This window comes from Dipodomys ordii, unplaced genomic scaffold (assembly GCF_000151885.1).
Source record: "Dipodomys ordii isolate 6190 unplaced genomic scaffold, Dord_2.0 Scaffold18, whole genome shotgun sequence".
In the NCBI taxonomy this organism is placed as follows: domain Eukaryota; kingdom Metazoa; phylum Chordata; class Mammalia; order Rodentia; family Heteromyidae; genus Dipodomys; species Dipodomys ordii.
The window spans coordinates 17660486-17685968 of NW_012267234.1; the positions used below are offsets into that span (position 1 = coordinate 17660486).

The 25483-nt window shown below is 49.6% G+C and overlaps 1 protein-coding gene across 1 annotated transcript in view; it reads left to right on the plus strand.

Moving 5' to 3' along the window:
• Positions 1-25483, plus strand: part of Cdh13 (cadherin 13) — a 739646-nt gene that overhangs the window by 355706 nt on the left and 358457 nt on the right. The window contains exon 4 of the mRNA XM_013013008.1: positions 8028-8144. Within this exon, the coding sequence (XP_012868462.1) occupies positions 8028-8144 (117 nt within the window). The remainder of the gene's footprint in view (positions 1-8027; positions 8145-25483) is intronic.

Below are 25483 nucleotides of genomic sequence, written 5' to 3' on the forward strand. Positions count from 1 at the left end.
AATCCGGCACCAGCCCCTGAGACAGAGCAGGGCACCCAGTTTCCTCCCTGTTACTGAGAAAGGGGCGTGCCCTGCTGGGGGGAGGGTGCTTACCCAGGTTGCTGGGGAAGCTTGCTTTGGAACCCTAGGAGTCTGCTTAGGAGCTGAATTCTCCTCAGGGTACTAAGTAAAGAAGCACCTAGTCTTACACCTGACAGACTGCACACGCCGTCTTTCTCCAAGTCCTTCCTGGAATAAGCAGGTGCAGACACCTGCTGGTGTCTGACTTTCTCCCTGAGCTGGCACACGTGATGTGCTGCCTTACTGAAGGGTGGCCGTGTCCTCACCCACGGCCGTCGCTGTCCCCGGCTCGCGGACGAGGCGACCCAGCCGCAGGGAAGAGGAGGGGCGGCGTCCGCTCTGCTCTCCTTCCACTCTAGTGCTGAAACCCATCAGGTGCAGATTCATGAAAACACTTCCCTGCGATCACTCCGAAGAAGGGCACCAGAGTCCACGAGAAGGCCCCTCTGTAAGACAAAGACATGATGTCAGCTTGTCGTGCTATATTAGCATTTATTACATAGATGCTCTTTATTAAAGTTAAAAAATGAAGCCTGACCCCCATATTTGAATGGAACCTAGCAGATGAATCTAGAAGCTAATAGAAATTATCTTGAAGCCACCACCTAAGCTGAGCTAGAAAATGACACATGTAAAGTATAATATAAAGTACCGTGTGTGTGTGTGTGTGTGTGTGTGTGTGTGTGTGTGTGTGTGTGTACGTGCATACATTGTCCAGGTGATAGAGAAGGCAGGCTGAAGAGAGGAATGGGCAGGGAAAGGGCATTTTAGTTAGAACAACACACAAATGGAAGTATAAACCACGACGGACTGTGTCACCTCAGCCAGCACCAATGTGGCTGGCTGGCAGGCCGGCCACTGCGGTCAGACAGACATGCTGACCACCACCCAGGATGCCCTGCGTGCACAGGATTGCATCTCGTGCCGCGGGTGACTTGGTAGCCTGGAGAGTCTTCATATCCTTCTACCTGGGAACGTTGCTAAGCCATTGTAAGGCACCTCTCCAGAGAAAAGCAAGCAGGCAAATAAAACTCTATCTACGGTGCCATTCCATGTGTATGACATTTATCCTAACAAATAACCAGAAACACCTAAACATAGGAGCATAATCAGAGGAACAGTGGAGCACAAGTCGGGGCACCCGCGGGCAGCACACAGCGATCTAGGCGGTGAGTGCAGCATTTGCAGCCTGAGCGGAAGGAAAGCTGGGCTGCATCATGAGGTCCAACATGCAGAATCCCGGTGTTCAGACACTTTCCGCCTGAGCAGAATGCGTACAAACCCAGAGGAGTGCATCTTGGTGCTGTCTCATACAGGATTAAGAATGAGCGTGCCTTTTTTCTCTGTACGCCAATATGTTTTCTAAATGCACTGTATGAAGTATTATAGGAAGTATTAAAGCTTCTATACTGAACCTGTTCTACTCAGAGTCAGGTAAGATGAACTTATAGCAGTGGGAACCCACTGGTCCAGCCCTCCTCAGACTGAGCTCTCTGTACACACATATCACACCTGCATCTGCTCATACGTGCGCATGCATGTACACACAGCTACACATGCAGGTGCCTATGCAGGTGCATGTATACACATGCACAATAAACCAATGCAGATGGACAGGTGGATTGTGGAGGTGGGAATTGAAACATGGAGAAGTGAAACCGCAGTGAGAAGATTCTCTCATCAGGTTTAATTTTCCTTCTCTGTCTCCGCCTGGGACTGGGCTTCCAGTCCCGCAGCAGGCAAGTGGCCATGCAGGTAGCTAAGACTTCCCTGGAAGCTCACAGAACCCAGGACAACAGGCCCCTGTGAGGGAATCCTATAAAGAAGACTTCCTAGCTCCTAGAAATGGCACAAGAGTATGTGCCCAATAAATATCTGTCCACTGAAACAGTGAATATAGAAGAAGGCTCTGGAGACAGGGCCACCTGCATGTGAAAAACAATGCATCGAGCCTTCTCTCCGGCAGGGGACAAATTCTCTTCCACCCCTAGACACCGCAGGATAGTTTGCATCTCAGAACCTTTCATCATGAAAATACGGAAGTTTGGCCTCGCTCAGGTAGCAGGTGTCTCCGACTCCCAGTGCGTGTTGATTCGGGGGCATCTGCTTTTGTGGGTGGAATTGTGGGAGGAGTTGACCCACACTTACCTGACTGGCGCCCCTCTCGCTTTTTCTGTGTCACTATCTCTTCCTCTTCCTTTCCCTGGTTATGAGGTATGAATATGGTGCTGTTCTTTCCTGTGTACATCAAAGGCCAGGAAGAAAAGACCCTTAACCAGAACAGCAGACTTTGCACCCCACTCACAGTGGGAAGCCTGGAGCCAAGTCCTGACCTGTGGTCCAGTCTCTCCTGACACCCCCGGTGAACCTTCAATAACTGCCCCCCAACTCGCTCCCCTCGGCATCCTGTGCGGTACGACGGCTTGCGGCCATGGGATGCCGAGGCCGTAACGCACATAAGCTCCTGAACGCTCCCTTCACCGCGGCCTGGCCTTCCCCTAGCCGCTGGAAGTTTCCGAGGTTCACCACAGAACTGCTTGCTCTCAAATCTGACCTCGGCGTTGGCCTGTGGGGAGCCCGGGTGTTGAGGCCCGGCTTGTGCTTCTGCTGGCCTGTGGGCTCAGGTGTGGAGGAGAGCCGCGGTCCCGGGGGTCCCCAGGTAAACGTGACGCGAAGTTAGCAGGAGCGGGTTTGAGGTAGAATCTGAGGAGCTTGGGGAAGCAGGATGGTGGAACCCAAGGAACCAGTCCTTCGATATGTCTAACCTGCAAACAGCCAAACAAAAGGGAGGTGGGGAACGTTACGGCTTTGGTGGGAGCGGGTGGGAAGGAGAGGATTTGGGGCTCAGTTGAGGGCACGTAGAGTTTGAGGTACTGTGGTTCGCATGCGTCATTCACTGTGGAACTCCTACAGGGGAAAGCCCAGAGCCATCACCTCCCACATATCCACTGAGTCACGAAGAATTGCTCTTCCACGTGGTGGGGGGGGGGGAGTTTCCTCCCAAGGCTGGCTGCACATGGATGAGCTCAGGAAGAGGAGGGAAGCCTGGGTCCTGGGGTCCACTCTCACCTCTGCCGACAGACTCACTTCAATCCAGCTATGGGGACCGAGGACACGGGTCCCTCAGGAGGACCAGCCCAGCTGTGAGGCCGTGCAGGCTGCCGCCAGGTGTTCCAAGTCGCTGTTTAACATGAGTGTTTTATCCCTGCTAGACTGGGTGGAGGGAGGTTGGGTCATTACATCGCCGGCGTGGCCACACGTGGCTGGGCGGACTTCTGACTCAAGGATCCGAACATGTTTCAAACATTGTGCACGTCCAGCGAGACTCCGGAGCTCAGATTTGTGTTGTTATTGCTCCCACGTAGCTTTTGTGAAATATTTCAGAGGCAACTGTGTCTTGGACATGTCATTTGGCAAATTTTCTTTCAAAGTGTGTGCCTTGGGCTTATTTCTTAACCAGCAATTGAAACGTGGCAAAGCCGACGTCTGAGCAAAGATCAGAGAACGTGCGGGGTCATTATACGGCGCTGTTGTACTTGCGTCTTATCTTTAAGATCAACTTCCCAAACGTGGGGCTGGGGCAGGAGTCAAAAGTAGCAGAAAACAAGCTCTACAAGACGATGTGTTCTCCAGGGCCAGCTCCCCAGCCCCGAGGCAAGCAGCTCAAAGACAAGGACAGACCCCCGGATTCTGCTTAAGACCGGGCAGAGGCCTCGTGTGGTCCTGGGGTGCAGAATATCAGGGAGGAAGAAGGCATCTGGTCTCCAGAATATCGGGAAACTAGGTAGTCGGAAAAGAATCGAGCATCCAGGCTCTCCAACCTCTTAAGTTTGCTGCGGAAAGTCTGGTTTCTTTGTGGATGGCTCCTTCCTTGAGTCGGCAAACTTCAGCCCCAGGAGGAAATGGAGCAAACTTCACATCTCATCTCAGGCCCGGCAAAGCTGGCTAAACCACACGTTCGATGGCAGGCAAAATGTAAGCACAGTGGCCCAGAGCCCTCCTCCGAGTGACTTCTGAGCACAACAAACAAACTCAGCCGCCAGAATGGAACACACTGCAGATTGGCTTTCGCCATTCCATCCATTTGAAGAAATTTCTAGAGAGTGAAGCCACCCCCCCGCTAGCCCCCTGCCTCCACCCCACACCTCCTGCAGCACAGAGAACTACTTTACTGTCTTTCTCCCAAGCTGTTCGAATCATGCTCCTTCTGATGCACTCACACTGGCCAGGCTGAGCCTGGGCACCAGCCGAGCCCGACGCTCACAGCTGAGGACCGGGCTAAGTCTCTTCTCTCCTGGAGCCTCAGGAAAGCAGCCGTTCTTAAGTGTTGTTGAACGGATGCAGCAGGATGCCATGATACACCCAGCACTGTGCCCGACAACAGGGTAAATAAGTGTTTCCCATGACACACCCCGGTAGGTCTTAGGGTCAAGGTAACCAGTTAAGTCTTTGTGACTCTTACGGCTGGAACCTGAGCTTCAGACTCACCAAAGGAAATCTCTTTGGCGACTTCACGTCGAGCTCAAAGCAGCCCGACCTGCTCACGGAAGCAGCAGACAGAGGCTGGGGCCTGCATCTGCCAGCCTAGAAGCACAGCAGCGGGGCTGGGCAGTGTCCCACGCGCCTCCCCTCCCCCCCATCCCAGGCTCCCACCTCCCTCCGGATAGACAGGAATGCCTTAGCATCTCTCCTGAAACCTCGGGAGGGCAGAATGGGATGGATCCCAGGCAGCTCTAGAGCTTGAACACAGAGCCTTTTGATGTGCTATTATGCTTTTTCACTCAAGACGGGTGTTCTACTATTTGAACCACAACCGGTAGAGATTCGGCCCTTCTCCTGGAAATGAGTCAGCCCTCCTCCTCAGGTGTCGGTGATGAGTCAGTCCCTCCCCTCCAGGTTTCTGCTGTGAGTCGACCTCCCCCTGCTCCAGGCACCAGTGGGGGTGGAGCTGACTATAGCCGAGGTCTTTGGCACGCCAGTGAGCCCGTGAAGCTTCATTGTCTACACCTGCCTTTGGGAAATGGTCCTCAGTCAGATCAGACAGGATGGCCCCCTCCTGACCCAGTCCCACGGCCACCTGGCTTCAGATGCATTAGTACAGAACTGATCCCAGGTGGAAATACCACACGCGGGGGTGTAGATCTTTGCCAACAAACACGAGGCCATAGGTAGGTCTAGGCATACCTCTCAAAGACAGAAACCACAGACCTACGCAGCCAAGGTCATGGACAGATCCTGGCTGAGGTCCCTCCTGGTCGGTGTGAGGCAGAAAGCCACGAGTATGAGGAAGAAGGCCGCCATACCGTGGTGGGCACAGAGTCACGGACACAGGACAGCACCACCATGAATGTCTCTACCGCACCAACTTACAGACGCTGCTTCCCGGGCTCCCAGTCCCCTGCTGCTTCCCTAGATGCCTTGGATCCAGGTTGGCACTCCTGGGCTTGTCACAGCACACGTCGGGGGCTGTGAGGGCTGGCGGGGCAGGGGGGAACTGGCACTGCGGGCTTCGGTACTGGTGAGCCCAGAGAGCACCAGGACAGCGTGGGACTCGGGGACGTGCCCATGCTGGTACTCACGGGGACACATAAACAAGCCCTTTTGTCACAAACAACAGGAAGCCTGTTCATCGCCCTGAACACCTCACACTCGGACGGTCATAGTGAACAGAGGCCTTCGGTGGCTGCACCCAGAACCAGATCCCCAACTCCTCCCATTTGCAGAGACCTTAGATCTCCCCAGAGCTTGCTCGCAGGCCCTCACGCGTTGGACATGCTCGCTTGTTATTTTTGTAAAAAAACTGTAAATGAGATTTGTGCACGTATTTTCCGTGGTTTCCATTCTTTTGCTGTCCTAATAAATGCACCGAATCTTCATAGAGGTTATATATCAGTTTTGTACAAATAGAACCCACTCTTACTTTCTTGTTTTCTGTTCTAGCCTCTTGCTGTGCTGGGTTTTGTTTTTATGGGGAGTGTTTTGCACGGCTTTGTTTTGGTTGGTTGTATTTTTGCTTAGTTTCTTTGGGTATTTTTTTTCTTCCTCCTTGCTCTTTCTTTCACTACCTTGTATAGATTTCAGTTTTCTGTCTTCGCTTTCATATTTAGTCTATTGTCTTTCTAGAGATCTTTTCCTGAGTATCTCTAATTAAAATCTTTATACTCTTCTGTATTTAATATAGTGCATGTAAAATAGAATGAGTCCAATAGGCTATTTCTATATTTTCTAGTCCTTTAACCTGTATGTTCCTCTCTGCTAGCTCAGTGAATCAATCGGAGCACCTGTGATTCCAGCTGTCTGAAATGTCTTCACTGTTTAAGGAGGACAATGGTTGTTTTGGGAGTTAGTTACAAATATCATAGTAATGGACACCTGTAAGATCACACCACCCCGGCCAACATGGGCTCCAAACCTGGCTGTGATGCCTACCTGTGGAAGCATGGCTGGCAAGTCCAGAGCTTAGAACATGTTCTTCCCAGCTGCTGTTGGTAATGGCCTCAGAATCCTCTCCCCCACCGCAAGAGCCCGTATTTGACCTCATCCTTCCTATTGAACATTCTGATCACATTACATCGTCTGTCACTGCTGCCCCTTCTACATCGTGTCTCAGCGCGCATCTTCCTGCTTACGGTTTGACTCTTCTGTGTGTAGGATTCAGATGTGTTCCTAGAGTGAAATCATGGAGTGATGGGGTATGCGCATTTGTGAGACTCTTGATAAATCAACAGGGCCAATTGATTTCCACAAGGGGGTTATCCATTTAGATGCCTAGAAAAATCAAGAGAATAGCTATTTATAAAAGGGCTCAGAGCTTTGACTGGCCTTGTTTATCGTTTGGCTTTCCGTTATGTATGTCTTCCTTTAAAAGCTATCCTGTATTTTCTCTCTCTTCTTCCCTCCTTCCCTCCCTCCCTTCTTTCTTTCCTCTCTCTCTCCTCCTCCTCCCCCTCTGTCTCTCTCCCTCCCTCCTTCTCTGGTTTTATGGTGCCAGGAGAGGGTGTGAAGTTATTGTTTACCACATGATTTTGATAGTTCTTGTCAAAAGTTTGAGATGCTCACTGCAGATGGTATAGATCAGTGTAGATGGTATTAATCAGTGTGTGGTATTGATTTACATATTGAAAGTGATTTGTAATTCTTTTTCAGTATCCTAATTGGATCAAGGAATAAATCTCACCTCAACCTGGGGCTAATTCCCCTTTAGTGACTCCCTCCCACCAGCCTCTTTATCACCTCTCGTTATAAAACAACAACAACAACAACAGGAATTATCATCCCCAGGCAACAGTTTCTAGCATGAATTTTAATAGTATGATTTAGTCTCCAGTATGGTTATATTTTATTTCCTTCTGTCTATGTAATATAAAAGGAGCACTTTATATGAAACCAGAATAGCACAGTTCCTCTGTTGCACACGGTTACTTAGTTCAGGTGAGTTATAGATAGGGGTTGAAATTGGGAGCTGCTGGCTGGGACATGCACCCATGGCCCACCCTTAACAGTGCATTTCCATTGGGAGACACAGACTCCTGCTCTCCATGGATGCCTGGCAGAGCTCAGAGCTATGTGACTGCGTTGTCATCCCTGCCCATTTGTGAGTCTTAAGGACCTTGACATTAGCCATGCATATAGGGGTATTATCCTGTTCACAAGTTCTCTGGGTTCTAACCAGGTGCTTACTTGGCAGATTAACAATGGTAGCACGGTGCATTTAAGGATGTATAAATCCAGAGTGACACTGTGTATAGACTTGACTCAGAAGTTGGAATTAAATAGCTTGATGGCAGTCATAGTGAATCACGATGTCAGATTTAGTAGGATGCTAACGGTGCAGGTGGTAAAGCTAATGAGGGCTGATGGAATAAACTTGACAGTGTCCAAACAGCTGTTTTCTTTTACACCAAAGGAGCTGGCCACACCCTTTCTGTGGGAAGATCCTAACCAGCTGGCTTTGTTTTCTCTTTTAGGATATATTTAAATTCGCAAGAACCTCTCCTGTCCCGAGACAAAAGAGGTCCATCGTGGTATCTCCCATTTTAATTCCGGAGAATCAGAGACAACCCTTCCCCAGAGATGTTGGCAAGGTAAGCCGGACAAATGACAAAGGCACGGTTTCATGAAGGGACCAGCTTGCGCAGGGCGAGCTGGTGGGCGAGCTGGTTTGGAAGGCTTATCTGCTAAGAGGGCACCATGATCTGGAGAGGAGGAGGACTTCAAAGCCTCATGAAACATAGAAATATGAAAAAGAGAACAAAAGCACCAGCCTTGCATAGTACTGTTTGGGGGTGTACATGGTAGAAAAGGCGGCTGGAGTTGTGTTTCGGGGGTCATCCGTAAAGAACAGATGCCTGGGGCGGTAGCGATAGCACATTGATGGTTATCTTTATTATTTCCTCTTGCTCAAATGGGTGCAGCCCATGAGCTCTGACCATCTGAAACCCAAGCTTGATTATACGCACTAAGCCAGATTACCCAATCAGAACAGTAACTTTTACAGGAAGTGATGGGTGCCGGCCACTGTCTTGACACTGTGACGTTGATGTAAAGACAAATCAACACACTGTTCTTAATGATCTAATCGGCTGTGACTAGAGAGTCGTGAGTCAGGTTGTATTTCATCTATGAATGGAAGGATGATCCGCTGAGCTGAGCGGATGGGGTTGACATCTTTCACAGAAGATGCCGACTAAGGAGTAACCCGCTGATTGGTCATCCCACAGTGGCTTACCTTCTGGAGTTAGCACAGAGGGGATGTATGTCCTTGACTTGTTGGCTCAAGCAAATTAGCCCCCCTCAGATTGTCCTGTTTTTTGGGAAAACTGACCCATTTTAAATCACTTTGATCACATGGCCCTTGGTCATGCGACCCCCGCCGGTTTGGTCTGGTGTGGTCTGTGGAGCAAATGCTTAGTCCAAAACAATGGCTGCCTGGAAATGTTCTGTAACACTTGTTCACACATTCTGTCCCTAGAGGAGGGCAATATGGACACTCAAGTTTCAACTGGTTTGTTATTTTTCATTGAACCTAAAACTTGAACATTGGCCGTTAGTTGAGTGAGTGATCTTGATGCCGGCTACTATCTTCTATTAATTCATTCATTAAGCAAACATGGAACGTGCATTCTATGCGTGTTATAACCCTCAGACTGGTAAATAATAGCTGTAGCAAGTAGACAATAGAACCCGATGAGGAGTTGTATTTTCTCTAATGTTCTAATGAGGAGACAGATTATTTCCATAAGTAAATAAACAAGGAAATTACAGAGTGTGGCAAATGCCAGGGGAAATCAGAAAGACAGCGTTGTAAAGAAAAGAGTAAATGGCAGAAAACTGGGGGCCAGGGTGAAGAAGGGGGTTTTATGCTGATGGCTGATGGCGGTCTGGAGTCTGGGGTAGTCGAGGGGACACCGGAGGATGAAGAGGGACCTCTGGGGGAGATGTGGGTGTGAAGGCTGGCAGGGATGCGGAAGGATGAGGTGCATCTGTGAAGCAGCCCACTGAGGGCTGCAGGAAGGAGGCAGAGAGGGTGTAGGAAGAAGCTGTCTGGATGTAGCCCACCTACAAGGTAGGTGAGGAGTTGGGATTTGATTGTGTTTGCAGCAAGAAGGTCTAGGCACAGGTCCACTAGGAGAGCCTCTGACTGCCTCACAGAGACGTAGGAACAGAGTGGGAGCAAAGAGATTCTGTACAAAGAGCAGGTTTTGTGGTGGCCTCAATGACATGAAGAGTGACTTGGTCTATGGGAGATCTATTTCTACTGGAAATTAGAAGCAATGATAAACCAGTATCCTGCTAATCGCTATACTTATTATTTTAAGCTACCACTGTGTCAAAGATCTCTTAGGTAGGCAAGCAAAATCTTCCTGGGAGTCCAACCGTAACAGAGAAAAACAAAGCTGCTCCAAAGGGGTGGAGGCAGGCCGGGCAAGCTCAGCCCCTGTGACAGCCAGTCCTGGCCGCACCACGCCTTTGGTCTGTTTGTCCCTAGAGACAAGGGTTTGTCTTGCCAGGCCCAGGAGTCAATGCGTCCTCAAAATAGACTTTGAACCCAGCATTGGTCAGTTTTCCATTCCTGTGATGACCTACCTGAGGCAGGCTACCTTATAAACAAAAGACGGGCGTTTTGGTTTCTGGAGGTGGAAGCTACGCCCTCTGGTGGCAGGGAGGCCTAGGGCAGCATGCACACAGGAGACAGGGCGATGCCCAGCGGCAGAATGAGTCTGTGGCATGCCGTGCACAGGTGAGGGCCAGCACAGGTCAGGCTCGGTCAGGTTCTGCCCCCACCACCAGGCTTCACAGAAACCCTTTTGTGTAATGATCCGCGTCTTTGTCTCTGTCATCCTCTGCTCCCATCTCATTTCCTGAACTCGTTTTCTTTCGTCCTGGGACTTGGAAGGCCACTCTACCTGTCTCTCCCCACCAGGACATGCCCACGGCCTCACAGGAGGGGCGGAGCTCTGCAGTTCAACCCGGTTCTTGTCAACAGCGTAGATAGAGCACTTGAGGCCAGCGCTGAGAGAGGAACTGGGGCAGTCAGAGGCCAGAGCAGCGGACAGAGTCTTTGACAGGATTACAGATGAGGGGAACAGACCAGGCTCCACGCACCGTTTGTCCAGCACTGTGCTAAGCACTTTCCATTTCTTCCTATGAATTCTCAGGACTGCAGCCCCACAGCATTGGAAGCCGATGAGACCCAAAGGGGCACAGTGCCCATGTGCATCATGCTGATGACAAACGTTAGGGAGGAGCCGGGCGCCCCTCCCCGAGGCTCCAGAGTGCAGATGTCCAACCAGCACGTGCAGGGGCTGTGGAGGGTTCGGTCCGTAGCTAGATGATAGAGATGTGATCTAGGATAAAGGGCATTTATTAACACGTGAATGGCAGCCTCTACCAGTTAGTCCTATCCATGGGTCTTTCCTGCAAAATTCTTGCAATGTTCCTATGCATCTGTAAATTTTCTAATAAATGGTCAGAGAAAAACTCACCTCAACTGAATGGAAGATTGCCGTACATGTCACCAGAGTTAGCATGCTGGCACACACACACACACACACACACACACACACATTTTGTCTTACATGACACAAGGGTGATGGGAGAATAAGTGTTTGCTCTTGGTTTTCTTTCTTTCGGTCATACTTTATCACAATCAGAATGCCTTTAGAGAAAGGTGTTCTGTCTACTGGAGGATATAAACACAGAAAGCAGGGAAGGCACTGTGAGGAACCCCCCCCTTCCCTCCCCTGCCAAGGCCTTGTAAGCAGAATCTGCTGTCCATGGGAAAACCAAGAAGCCAGCTCCGGGATTAGATAAAGTTGTGGCTGATGCATAATTCATATGCCTGCCCAATAATTAATTAGGCAGTAAATAGCCAGATAACTAGAATATGGGGCACCTTCCTATCCCGAGAGAGAATTGTGTTAGAACCCTGATGTTCTATTTTACTTGCATGCTTGCTTAGGCAGCCGATGGGGAGCATGCGGGCAGCGTGAACCCACAAACTTGTGGGATGACCCCAAGGACAGCCAACCACAGGAAAATGAGTTTGCACGCATGTTTGTGGCTCTAGTCTAGGAAATGTCTCCCCTCCTAAGAAAGGGTGGAATAGATTGTCATGAGCACACCTTGAATTCTGGACAGAAAGGAAGCCTGGAGTCCTGTGTCCTGAAGGTGCGGTTCCCACCATGTCCACTCCCCATCCCCTGCTCAAAGTGCAATGATTTCAGGATTTGGGCCATAAATAATTACTCAGTTGTTCCAACTTCTGCTGATAAATATTTCACGGCATCTTTAGAGATTTGTGAGTTCTTGGGCCCGATTGACTGAGAATGGGGGGATTGAAGTCGGGGAAGCAGCGCAGAGGTCTTTGGGAGATGTATTTTATTCTGTTTTATATTAAGTTTGAAAGACAAGTCATTTATGAAATGCTTATTAGAGATTCTGCTTTCATCACAAACCCTTTTCATCAAAACCAATGAGAGCACATTTTACTGAAAATCCTGTTTTTATGCCCCCATAAATTGGCAGAATGGGCATTTGCAAGGACATCTTTAACTCGGGATGGAAGAAATATGTAATTGGACCATGTGCTGCTCCTAAAGGGAATCAACATAGATCATTAGACCAAATCGTGAAAATCACTCAGCCAGGACCGACCGGGCTTTGATTGTGTCATGCATGTGAGTCAGACTGGGGACAATTACAGCAGTTCCAAAATATGCCACTGAGGTCTGGGCATATGATTTATCAGAGATAGCCCCACATCCAGGGACCTCCCTCATTTATGCCCTCACCTAGGCACATAGGTACCAGGGAGTCTGCTGGCCTCGGAGTTGAATTTATTTGGTTCCATCAAATAGTCATTTGCTCCCCGTGGAGAACTCACTCACAGATGTCCAGCTGACTCCTTGGGAGCTAGACAAAGATATGATTCTCAGTCCCCAGCACTTCCCTCCCACCCTCCTGCGAACGTGCCCAAGGCCTGGCTGGATCCTTCCTGCCGCCTGATCTACATAATCGCAATCAGCCTTTTGCCCCCTTGAAACACGTTGCCCCGTGCCCTCCTTTCAAACATACATGCATGCTTCTCCAAGATTTACATCTATTTAATTTCCTCCTTTTTAGGCAACTAGTTGTTCCATTCAATGAGTAAAATTTACCACCCTCGGCTAGAGAATAGGACAGAAATTAGAATACAGGGGATAGAAGATGCCCTGAGGCTCAGTGTTCAAAAATTCTCCTTGAAATGAACATCAGAGTTTGTTTCTACATGCAGGTTATACATATGCCTTTCTTATTTCCATGTCTTTGAATTCTTCCCTCTGCCTGGGCACACCCTCTTCATCCTTGCTCCTCAGAGCTGCTGTGATCACAATCCAACGTGCTCAATGGAACACTGAAACCATTCCAGGGAGTTCTGTACCCACTAACCACATGTGCCCAGAGCACCTAGAAAACCACCCGAACTGTACATTTACTTTCATTTGAACTTGAAAACCAAGGCATGGTTCAGTCGATCACGGGGGGCAACCAAGCAGGCAAATCTGCCTTTTTCACTGTAATTGGGCTGTTGTTGGTTTGGTTTCAGAGTTTCTTTTGTCAGCATGCATTGGTGTACGGGTGGTGGTGTCATTGTGACGCACGTACCCCATCAACGCCATCCCCTCTACCACTGCTCCCTCCATTTCAATAGATTTCATCGGTTTGCAATCCTAAACGAATTTCAACAGGCTCCATCTTCTGCTTTCATATATTCAAACAAAGTCACTGGCCGGCATCCGTCCTCATTCACACTCTCCGTTCCCACCCCTACCCACTTCCAAAACAGAGCCTGCTTGACTTTCCTGACATTCTTTTTATGCTTTAGCATGTATTCATGGCCCCCAGGGGAATATTTGACATCTCAATCAGAGTCATCCTCTCCAGCTTTCTCTTTCTCCACACCGCCCCCCCCACACACACAGAGCAGCAGCTCTCATTGAGACATTCTACCACCAATAGCCGACCTGTGAGACCAGCCAGGAGCCCGCCAACAGAGGAATAAAGAAAATACGACACAGACACACAGTAGACTGTTCCTCTGAACTCCTGTCACTTAAAGGAAAGTGGCTGGGACTGCAGATCACCTTGTGAAGTGAGATAAGTCACGTTCCAAAAGCCAAGCAGGGTGTGTTTTCACTCATCCGTGAAAGATAGGCCTAAAGGACATGCATATTCATGAATGTGGACATATGTATTCAGCTTTAATTTAAATGTCGGGCATATCTTTTTAATGAAAAAAAAAAAGAGGATCACACTTCAAAGCCAACCCAGGCAGACAAGTTCCTGAGAACTTTTTAACCTATGGTTGGGCACAGTGACACATGCCTGTCATCCTGAACTACAGGAGAGACTGGTTAGCTTGGATTACAGGAAGGAGCCATCAGGAGCAGCTGAGAGCCTATTTCTGATAAAATCCCCTCCGTGAATTTTTGTTGAATCTCTTTTATACGTTATTTATTCCTCGATTGCTCACATTTTGAGCAGCTCTATGGTCCCTTCTGTACTTTTCTCACCTCCCCCTGAACTGGAACTTCTCAAATAGAGAGTTTGATACTACCACCCATGGTGCCTGTCACACAGCGAGGACTGTGACTATCCTTTGCCTTGAATTCTGGCCATATTTATGGCTGCTTGGGTAAGCATTCATTGGTTCCTGATTAATTTAAGTGATCATAGTCTGGTTTGTTGTTAGAATGGAATTAACAAACCGTTATATGATCAGTCTGGATATTTCCAACAAATTGTAATTTTCTACAGTGGCAGCGAGGCCACCAGTTAAATTGCTTGGCAGTCAACCATTATGTCGGATCATATCGGCATCCTCGCAGATTGTGATAGATTTGGTGATGATGGACTGAGTATGTGTGTGTGTGTGTATGTGTGTGTGAGAGAGACAGACAGACAGAGACAGAGACATCAAGAGAATTAGATTCACCAAGGGAAAGACCAGGCTCGCCATTCCTGTGTTTCTATGTTTAATCATACTTGGGATGATATTTTAATTCCAATTAAATGAAACATTCCAAACTTTCACAACTCAACAGAGTCGATTCTCATCTATTTTTGCTGTCTAATAAAAGCTGTCTTCACCATTAGCAAGTGTTACCCTCCTTCTGCAAAGTTTAATTAATGATAGAATATAATTGAGTTGTTTTGGTTTTCTGCCAATACTTATACATGCAAAAGTGCCCTCCATGATGTACATCCAGCAAAGAAAGGCGTCTGAGCCCACGGAGGAAGCCGTGGTTTTCACCCTGAGCATATCACCCTTTCCCTTCTCAATTTGAAAGTTTCCCAGGCATTATTGTTATGCACATTTGGCCTCAGCCTCAATTTATATTTAATTATTTGAGCATTACAGGAGCTGGCATAGCAGCTTAAGTTAGCAGCATGGATTCAAGGCTGTTGAGCAATTTTTCAAAATTGACTACAATCTCTCAAACCTAATGAGGGTAGGGCTTGGGCTGAACTTGGCTGTTGCTCTGTTTGGTTCTCTAGAAAGCGGGCTGTGTTCCCATTTCCAGATGAGGAAGCTGAGATCCAGAGACTGAGTCACTTTGACAAGCCAACCCAGTTAAAGAGGGGCAAAGGGAGATGCAGGGCCAAGTCTCTCTAAACAGTGATGGAGACGCTGAAGCTCAAGTGAATGCTCTGAGATGTGTGCTCAGCATGCTCACGTGGATCGAAGCGGCCCCTCTCAGTTCCCACACAAGTCAACACATGTCCGCATCTCTCCGTGGAAGACACTGGAGCTCAGAAGTGTAATGCACAGGGTCTATAATGCTTGCCTGCCTCCCTGGCATTTCAAACCAGCATGGCACGAGTTAAAGAAAAGGCTTTACTAGAGGAGGGGACATAGACACCAGGGGTGAGCGAAGAGGAGAGGTGTGTCTCCCCGCCACCATCACCAGGGGGTGCACAGGGGAGACCGCTCCCATGCCCAACTCTTTTCAGTGAATGGCAAAACAAATTCCAGGGGCAGATCAAATTCTAACCTGAACACAGGTGTTGCCTGAGGTCCCACAGCTCAGAGCTGCATGCCCGCCCGGGCAGGGGTCCCCTACGAAACTCTGCCTGCCTCTTGCCACTTTCTTGGTGTAAATATCCCAGCATGGGCAACTTAAAGCTCCCTATTTAAAAAAAATCCCTGAATATTTAGCAGTTGACCCTCACGAAGGAGTAGGAGTTGGCCCCCAACTCCTACTCCAACCCAACTCCTACAGCACCAACCTTAGGGGTCATAAAATATAGCCCTTCCCAGGAAGCTGTGCTTGACTGAGCCTCCAGCTCAGAGCAGGGCCTGGCCTTCCCCCCTGCTCACCTGTGTCTTGGCTTCCGTCCTGTCCAGGTGAGCCTCAAGGTCATTTGGGGGCCACTCCACTCCTTATGGCACGCTGTAAAGGTTCCCACGGTGATGCAAAGTAGAGACGGGACTCCGTTCCTCGCTCCCTCAGCTCCACCTGCTTCTCCTTTGCACAAAAGCCCCCGCGTTAGTCTCCCGGGGCTGCCAATCACTGCACCAGTTATCCCAGTTCTTCCTGGAAAATGAATAAAGGAAAAGATAAAATTATCTGCGAAGCGCAGAGAAACGAGGTTCACTGCACAAACACGTGTTTGCTGGGCACGTTCTGCGCGCTGTCATGTCAAGGCCAGAGGCCGAGTCTTAGTTTAGCAAATCGACTGAGCGTGGACGAGGCAGCTGGCCCTGCCTGGTGGGGGAAGCCAAAGCCACACGGAGGTGCCACGTTTTTGTCGGTACCTCCACTGTCCGTGTTGTTCAAAGGGAACGAGGAAGAGCTAGATTGAAAGCAGCGATGGCCAACTTCAGGGCCATGAAGCACAACTGACCCCACGCCGAGGCTGCAGATGACTCCACAGCGTAAGGGCTGTGGAGGAGCGAGGCCCGGGTGCGGTGGGAATGGAGAGGCCCTGTGTGGTCAGAGTTCCGTACCACTGTAAAAGAGGACCGAGACGGCCGCGCGGCAGCAGGCACAGGGCCGTGGAGAGTCCTGTGAAGAGGGGAGCGGACGAGGGGAGAACCCCTTTATTTCTAGTTCCTTTTCCAGCAGGGAACTAGGTCTGGCCCTCACGTGGGACTCATGGAGGGCAGAGACACCATGTAGGGCTGGGTCTCCCAGGAACGAGCACATCGAGGTAACTGGGCCAGGTGTGCAAAGATGAAGAGCCATAAAACCTACTTGAGGGAGGTGGGTCTTCCCCTGCAGACGACGGACGGAGCGCTGTCGACCTGGGCAGGCAAGGCGATCGGGTCCGCACGTGAGGAAGATCAGCCTGGTCGCCATGGTACCACTGGAGGGATGGGAACCCAAGCCGAGGTGCTGAGGATGAACGCTATTCCTGGGCCTCGTGGGTAACGCGGGGCTCCTGAGAGGCCGAGGTGGGGACTGGAGAGAAGATAGCACCAGGTGCGTGGCGTGGGTGGGCGAGGGGTGGTGGGAGAGAGGACGCAGAGGCAGGGAGGGTCCCTCTAGCCAGGGCCATCTGGAAGCCCAAGAGCATCCTCAGAGGTGCCCTCGGCACAGGGGGTTTGTGGGTAATTGGACCATGAAACTGAACGTCTATATTTTATCCATCGCCCGAAGGTCCTCTCCATAGCAGCTGCTGCGCTGCTCTTTTGGAAATAAAGATCGAAGCAGGCGGGGCGAGGTTCAGCTTGGCTGCGGAGAGCTGTGTTTTAGGGAGCTGGTTCCCGGGGCGTCGGCAGCTGGGTCGTCCTCGGTTTGAGCACTCACCCCGACCGAGGCCGTGCCAAAGGAATTTACTTGAGTTCTTCCTTGCTGGGGGTTTGGGTTTTTTCCTTTCTTCCTTTCTGCCAGCTCAGAAATGCATAACAGCCGTGTTCACCGGTGGCCTTCTAGCCTCGCTCGCGTTCATTCGAAGCGTACCTCTTCTTAGCAATTTCTTCTTTGAGCATTACGTGTGGCGAGGCATTGGTCCACACTGCTCAGTGCGCCGTGTCCTTCAAATTTTAGTTCATTTATTTGACAACTTGAAATTTGCTCACAAGTGTTGCTTGTTATTTGCAGCTGAAAATTATTCCTAACATGCTGTGGAACAAATCTATCTTCACTTTATTCTTTAAATGACTTTTCTTTTCCTTATTGTAAGAATGATACACATACATTGTAGAAAATGCAATTTTACAAAAAAAAAACCCACATACATTTTAAAAGAATAATATAAAAATCCCCCTACATTTCCTCCACTTGAGGTAACAAGGGCTGTCAGCTCCTGGATTTTATTTCTCAGCTTGTGACTTGTGTATAAATCTGTGCAGGCACAGATCCACGGACCCGCTGGTGAGGTTTGTATCCTGTAAGGGCAGGGCTGGGCCCTGAGCCTTAAGCTGCCAGCAAGCCAGCAATTGTGCGGCCACCGGTGGTCTGCATTTGGGAAAATTCTATCTGTCCTAAGCGTACACATGTGGCCATCTGATGAAAGTTGGTGTTTTTTTGCTCACTCTGTTGCAGAGTCCTCTCTTCTGTCCTCCAGCATTTTCTCTACTGCCATCCTAGAAGGCTTGTGGCCTGGAAAGACACTGGTTTGATTCTCATTGAGCTCCAGGGTTTCTCAGTGTGGGGGGGTTAGGAGTGCATGCATTGATCTGTCTCCTTTGTCATCCAAAGACTGTCTTACTGTGCACACTTAAATAATTACTTGGAGAAGGATATCCACTCAATTCACCAGTGTCGGCGCAGTTTATATAAATGTGTGTGTGTGTGCATGTATGCATGCATGAATATATACATACACAGGTATAAATGTGTGTGTATGTGTGTGTGTGTGTGTGTGGTGCCTTTATAAAACATCAGCTCACATGCAAGAGGTCAACAGCGAAGCAGGAAGCTGACTCCTGTCCTCTGCAGCCTGTCTGATGAGATTCTTGTCTGTTTTCACTCTGGCCGGCTTCTGTCTGACTCCGCCAGCTCGCCCCTCCCCACCTGTCCCCAGACCCCCTTCTCCTCCTCCTGCTGCGCCACGCCCATCCAGGCCTATACACTCTCAGGCCTGTTAAAGGCAAAAATTCACGGCTACTTGGACACAAACCTTCCATCCATTCCTGAGAATGTTTAAGAAGCACACCCAAAGCCTTCTAGCACTTTCCATACATTCCTGAGGATGTTTAAGAAGCACACCGGAAGTCTTCTAGCACTTTCCATCCATTCTTGAGAAAGATTGAGGAATGCCTGTGAAAACTTCCACCGGGTTCTCCCCACGGTTCCTCCACCGTTCTCACATACGTTCTTCTCCATGAAAGCGGCGTCCGCGCCAGCGTGAAGCCCTGGCCCTGTGCAGTGGGCACTGCGGCCGGTTCTCCCACCGCCAAACCAGAATCTTCCGTGGCCTTTTCACTGAGAAAATGGAGTGATTCACAGACTTCCCTGGTGCCCCACGGGGGGAAGCAGCTACGTGACAACTTCTTCATTGACACGCAACACACAGATACGCCGCTGTGAAAACAGAAGCACACGGCCCAACCAACACTTTTTGCAGACAGAATTCACCCATGACATTCCGTATCCAGGATGCAGGGATATAGCAGAAGGTGTCCTACGTGGACAGCCCTCGGGTCTCCTGGAGAGCGAGCAGCCTCCTTCTGCCTGCCGTGACTGTACTGCATTGGATGTGTGCTCCCCCAGACTCTCCACCCGGGCCTTTCTTGCCAACCTGTCTCCTGCTTCTCTTTTGAATTCCAGCTGGGATGGTGCTGCTTTGGAGAGTACTGCCATCCCATCTTCAGAATTCCGAGACCACACTGGGAATGAAATAGGCCAGTGGATTGTCTTGAACCTCGCTGTATTGCAGACCCCACCACCTTATCCTGAGCGTCCTGTGGGTATCTGTCAATTGGACTCTCACTGAGTCTTTGTTGGATGAATGAGTGAGTATATAGATAAAGAAATGAAGGTAGCTCGGTGGTAAAGCACTTGCCTTGAATGCATGAGGTCCTAGGTTCCATTCCTCAGCACCATGTATGCAGAAAAAGCCAGAAGTAGAGCTGTGGCTCAAGTAGTAGAGTACTAGCCTTGAGATGAAGAGCTGAGGGACAGCACCCAGGCCCAGAGTTCAAGCCCCACGACCGACAAAGAAAAAAAAAAGAAATGAGTAGTCAAAACGGGCCAACTCCTGTAGTCTCCATACAATGTGGTAAGTTAGCAGCAAAATGTTTTGGGTGCACCTTTACCTCTGTCTACAAGTGGAAATGCTTTCATATGCTATTCTACATGTAAAGGTGGTTCTAACCTATTAATTTAGTGATTAATAAAATATTTTTCCATTATTGTATTACCGTTAAATAGAGAGACGTGGTTGAGAAAGACTCAGAAATTCAAAAAGGGCAAACATGAATCTATGCCCATCTTATGTGACAGGTAACGCAAAGCCCGCCTTATGTTCTCCGGTGAACTTCCTGTCTTTAGCCTGTGGTGAGACGAGGCTCCTTGTAGATAAATAGTACAGGCAACGGGGAGCTGAAGCAGAAAAGTTTCAATGAAGTTAATGATTTACATGCCAATATTTTTATAGAGACACTTTGCACACTAGTTCCCTGTCTTTTGAAGTAAACTGAAATTAATGTACTTATTTATGATTCAAAGGCAGCAATTTGTCATGACGACCATCCGCAAGGACGGTCCGCTAACTAGGAGGCGAGGCAAGATCTTCCACTCCCTTCTCGCCGCCTCGTTCTCCGGCTGGTTCTGTGTGTCCTTGATGTGCTTGGCTCCTCGCCTTCATTTCCAGACCTTCTCAGCTGCCGTTTGCCCTTGACTTTTCTCTCCCTGCCTCTGAGGAGATGAGCTCATCCCTGGGACTTACAGCCCTGAGGTTGCTGTGGGCCGGGAAGTTCTTAGACATGATGGGAGGAAACAGAATGGCGTTTGGTTTCTGGTCTGCTTGTCACTGGCTCTTTAACTGTCCAACAGACCCCCTGAACCCCTGAATCATGCTTCTTGTTACACAACAGGCTCAGGGAAGGCTGAGGGGAAACGGCTGGGCGCGCGGGCCTGACCTGTGACTCAGTCAGAGTGCCTGATTGCTTCCTCTCCCTTCCAGGCCATCTCAGCTCCAAGAAGGCTGTCCCTGTACATAGACGTACACACGGTTAGGTGCTCTGGGCCTCTGCTGTTCCCCCAGTAACAGTAGAGGTGCCTCCTCTATGGGAGAATTCGCCTAAGCAAGATGCTAATGTATTTGCAAAGGATGCTGGTCTAACCCAGCACCGCCCCAGCAGAATGCTTAAAAGAATTAACATGCTCCAACTGCAGTAGGCCAGGCGGCACCTCGTTTTCCCGTCTGCCATGTTCCAGCAGAGGGAGAGGATACAGCGCTCGATGCATTAGAAAGCCAGCACCTCCGGAGGGGCGTGCTGGTGCTGTACCCTCAAGGCCCACAAGCATAAGAGACACACTACACATTTGTTGACTGAATAAATGTCTCTAATTCTGAAGATGGTGAATTTGTTATACTGTGTTGTGGCCAGATCCTGCTGATAGAGAAGGGGCGGGGGTGGGGGGGGAAGGCAGAGAGATAAAGAAAGAGAGAGAGAGAGAGAGAGATACATACATTCAGACCGCCCATTTGTCTCTGTTTTTACCTGCTCACTGCTAAATTTAACAACAACAAAAACAGAAGTCACAGATGATTCTAGCCACCAGGATGAGTTCATTACCTGGCATTCAGCAGCTGTAACTAGAAGGCTCCATCTACCTGGATGTCTTTTTTATTAAACAGCATCCTATTTTGCAAAGTCTGAGTGGAAATAACCTTCCTTCCTCACTGCCAGAAGCTTCCAAGCCCGCTCTCCTCCCTCTGTGTCCCCAGACTCAGGCGGTGGGTCTGGGAGATCCGCCACAAGGCAGGCTTCCACCTGCTGTGGTCGGCGATGCACACAGCAAGCGGAGACCTGGTGTCCGCGGCCCTGCTACGCATGCAGGCCCAGGGTTGTGACGCTCGGTGCTGAGCTTCCTTCCCTCTGCTCTGCCTCCAGTTCGTTTGTCCACAGGAAGCGAGGTGAAGCCCACAGCAGCGGGGAGGCGGGTTTAATTACTACGATGAGCTGTTTGTCAGGGTGCCGCGAGCTGCCAATCTGCCTTGTTCCCTGACAAACTCAGCGCCCCGCCAGCGCCACTCCCCTGTTGACCACCGACCGACCCACTGATGGGGCCTTGGGGCCGCGGCAGCATTCCGTTTGATATTTATTGTTTGAAAAATCTAACCGTTAAGACTCCGCCAAGCCTAATGAGAAGGAGGAAATCATTATCAGAGAAGGCATGCGATTTTGAAGACCAGGGGGGCACGGGGAGGGGGTGAAGGGGAATGAGGGTGCTTTTCCACAAAGTTTCTATGCTGGGAGCTGGCCTGGCCTGGCCTGGGGTTGTTGTGGTTATTAGCGGTAATGAGGCAGCCCAGCCGTTGGATTTGGGGCCGCTCTGATTGTTCAGCCAGCACCGAGGGCGGCATTCACACAGCTCCACCACGAGAAACAAACACGTCCTGGTGCTGGCCTGTGTGGTGACTGCTGCTTGTCCCTTGCTTTGTTTTGTCCCCTGGGTGGGAGAGATCATTCCAGACCTCTAGCTCCTTCTAGATGCCGTCCCCTCCTTCATTCTTCCCCTCGGTCCGTCACTGAGAGATTCCTCAGTCCGGTCTCAGGAGCACTGAGACTCACGGGCCCACTGTGTTCTCTCTGATGGCACTCAGGGCCTGCGTGAGGTCCCACGGGCAGGGAGTGAGAAACCCCCCCAGGGACATGAACTATAAACAGCCCCAGGAGGAGAGGGTGCCCCTGAGGATGCCCCGGTGGAGGGGCAGTGGCTCAGTGGCCTTTGTAACGTACCAGTCAAACGGGCTCTGAACCCTTGACAAGTTTATGTCCCAGAGCCAGAAGCCTGGCTGTAGACATCTATGGCCTGTGCACCCGCGTCCGGTCTGTCGCCTCTGCACTGTCTTCCTTTATGATCTTGAAATGCCTGCGGCAGCTCAGGCCCTCGCAGGCCAAGCCCATGGCACAAGGAAAGCCAACTGTATTTGTCCTTAAAAAAAAATTGTGCTGGGGCTTGAACGTAGGGCATGGGGATTGTCTCTTTTTAGCTCAAGGCTCGGAACTCTACCACTTGAGTTGCGGCTCCACTTCTGGCTTTTTGTTTTGTTTTGTGGTCGTGGTTAAGTGGAGATCAAGGGGTCTCCTGCACGTTCCCTGGCTGAGCTGGCTTCCCACCGTGATTCTCAGATCTCAGCCTCCTCTGTAGTTAGGCTCACAATCCTGACGCGCCAGTGCCCTGCCCAGTTTTGACAACACTGAGGTTTGAACTCAGGCCCTCCAGTTTCCTAAGAAGGTGCTCATCGACTTGAGCCATCACCCCACCCCCAGCTCTGTTCTTTTTGTTGATGTAAAAAATACAGTGGTTTCTTCAGAAACTCCTCTTAGGTATGTCGTCATGTCAGATTAACCAGCATCGTATTCCATGGGAGTCTCTGGCTGCCGAGGCAGCTAGAGAAGCAAGTTAGAACTTCTGGCAACTCAAACACAACCAGGCTCGGAGTTGCCAAGGGAAAACAGAGAGCATGGATTCGTTTTTTGAATGGCATGCTCACAGTTGCTTTAAAAAAAAAAAAAAAGAAGAAAAGAAAAGAAACAGCAGGTCTGAACTCCAATGATGGAGAGGTCACATTGTGTAGGATGACATTTGAGACCTGGGAGGTGACAAGCCCCACGGAGCCCGAGGGCCACGTGAGCCACCGCTGCCGTCAGCGTTGCTCCAGCTTCTGGATGTTCCTCTCATCACCTGCCTCCCGCGCCTGTCCCTCTGAGGTTCCTATCCAGGAGCAGTTCTGTCTTGCTTGGACTGTTGCAGTAGTTTTCCTACTGGCCTCTTCTGGCTCCATTTTCTGCCTGTTCTGTTCTATCTCCTGTCTGTGGCTGTTAAATCAAGGGTCACATCCATCCTGGGTGGCTCGTAATCCATGCATGTCCATGTCTGACCTGAATATCTGCCCTCCCTCAAGTCCTTTCCTTCTGGTAAGTTCTAGAGTCAGAGCAGGAGGCTCTTCTCTGTCGGCCCCGTCTACTCTCTTCTCTTCCCTCAAGAAGGTCCACACTGGAGGTTGAGGTAAACCCTGGGCATCTGCTGCCTCTGGCCGCTGAGGTCTTGGGAAGCTGAGACCACTGCAGCTCATCTCGTCGGCTGAGTGCACGTACAGCACCCTGGGCCGGAGCCGGGCCTGGCCTCCACCATAACCATGAATCCAGTGGAACTAGTATGGAGATGGGGAGCCGGTAGACACTGGTCACTCTACCTTTGACTTTCAGGAACACGACAGACAAGGAGAGGACAGAGCTAAGAGACCCCCTCCGCACCCCATGACCTTTGGGACTGAGCACAGTTGGAGCAGTTAGCAAAACTTGGGCTGAAGGGCTAGACTACAAGGGTTCAAACCGTATCCCTACCACAGGTGGAGGTGTGTGGTCTCTCTGCACCTCACTTTCCACAGCTGCAAAACACAGGCAGTGACAATACCCACCTCATGACGCTTTTCAGAGGTCCTGGGCATATTCGGCGCCTAATAACTGAAACTATATTAACTGTCCAGGTGGAGTGCTCTTGCTATTCTTCTGAGCACCTGTCATACTCCATATCTTCATGTGTATGGGTTTTAGAATGTCCTTTGTGAAGACTCAGAGAGAGAATTTTTTAGTCTTAAACTCTTCCATTTATCCTCAAAGACACTATTTGGCATGCTCAAAAATATTTACTCATTTTAAAGGCCCTCTCCAGCTTCCTTTTATAGCAGAAAAGAAGCTCCCCATTCTAACAACAATGGCCTGAAGAAAATCTTATTACACTCGTCATCTTAAATTACGGTAATTGAAAACCACTGTTGAAGAGTGGACCCTAAATGTATCAGAAAATTAATTCAATTATAAATAACAAGAATCGACTATTCCTGAATGTGCATGAAGTACAGCATCATAGTTAAACATTTAAGGAATATGTCCTTATCTTGTTACTATGGCTACAGGTTACTCTAAGACACCGTGGCTCTGTGGTAACAATGGAACTACATTATTTCCTCTCTATATTGAAATATTCAGCAACTAATTTCCTGCAGCTTCATAATAAATCATGTTAATGACCTGAGAGCTAGAAATCAAGGTGGTGAGCCTGCCTCCATGCTTTGGGGTTATTCCATTGAATGAAACAGAGAGTACATATTTGTACTCATTTGCCCAGAAAGTATGAGGTCACTGAATGAGAAAGAAAGAGATGGCAATAAGGAGGAGCCAACTGTAGGCTCCAGTGTGGGTCTATAATAGAAGCTTGACAGTGAAAAAAAAATCACAGATCACTATAGGTAAGGATTGAGAGGGACTATGGTAGCATTCAGTTCCATGCCGAGTAATTCACGGTTACCTATCATGTGCTTAGCGCATAGTAGGCATCTTTGCCTACTAAAATTATTGTAGCTTTTGTGTCCCATCCAAACATTCCAAACCGAATTAATAATGAAGACTCGGTGTCCGCAACATCTACAATCACCATCCTCAGTCCCCCTTTCTCAAAAGCTCAGAAAGACCTAGAGAGACAAAAGGATTAGAAGCTGACACCCGTCCTGTCTGGGCCGGGAGTTCGGTGGTGTCATGTCCGTGGCTTCATCAGCTGTGATGGGTCTATTCACGCGGCGGTGGTGAAGGATACCACACAGCAGCTCCTCCCACCCAAGGCTGGCTGTTAACATTCACCAGCGCTCCACGGACGGCAAGAAGCGATTTGAGATTGCATCTTCATATTTCACACGCCGCTCTCTCTTCTTTATGTGTCTGTTTCCCTCTCCAAACCGCTTCCACACATAACCTGGGAGA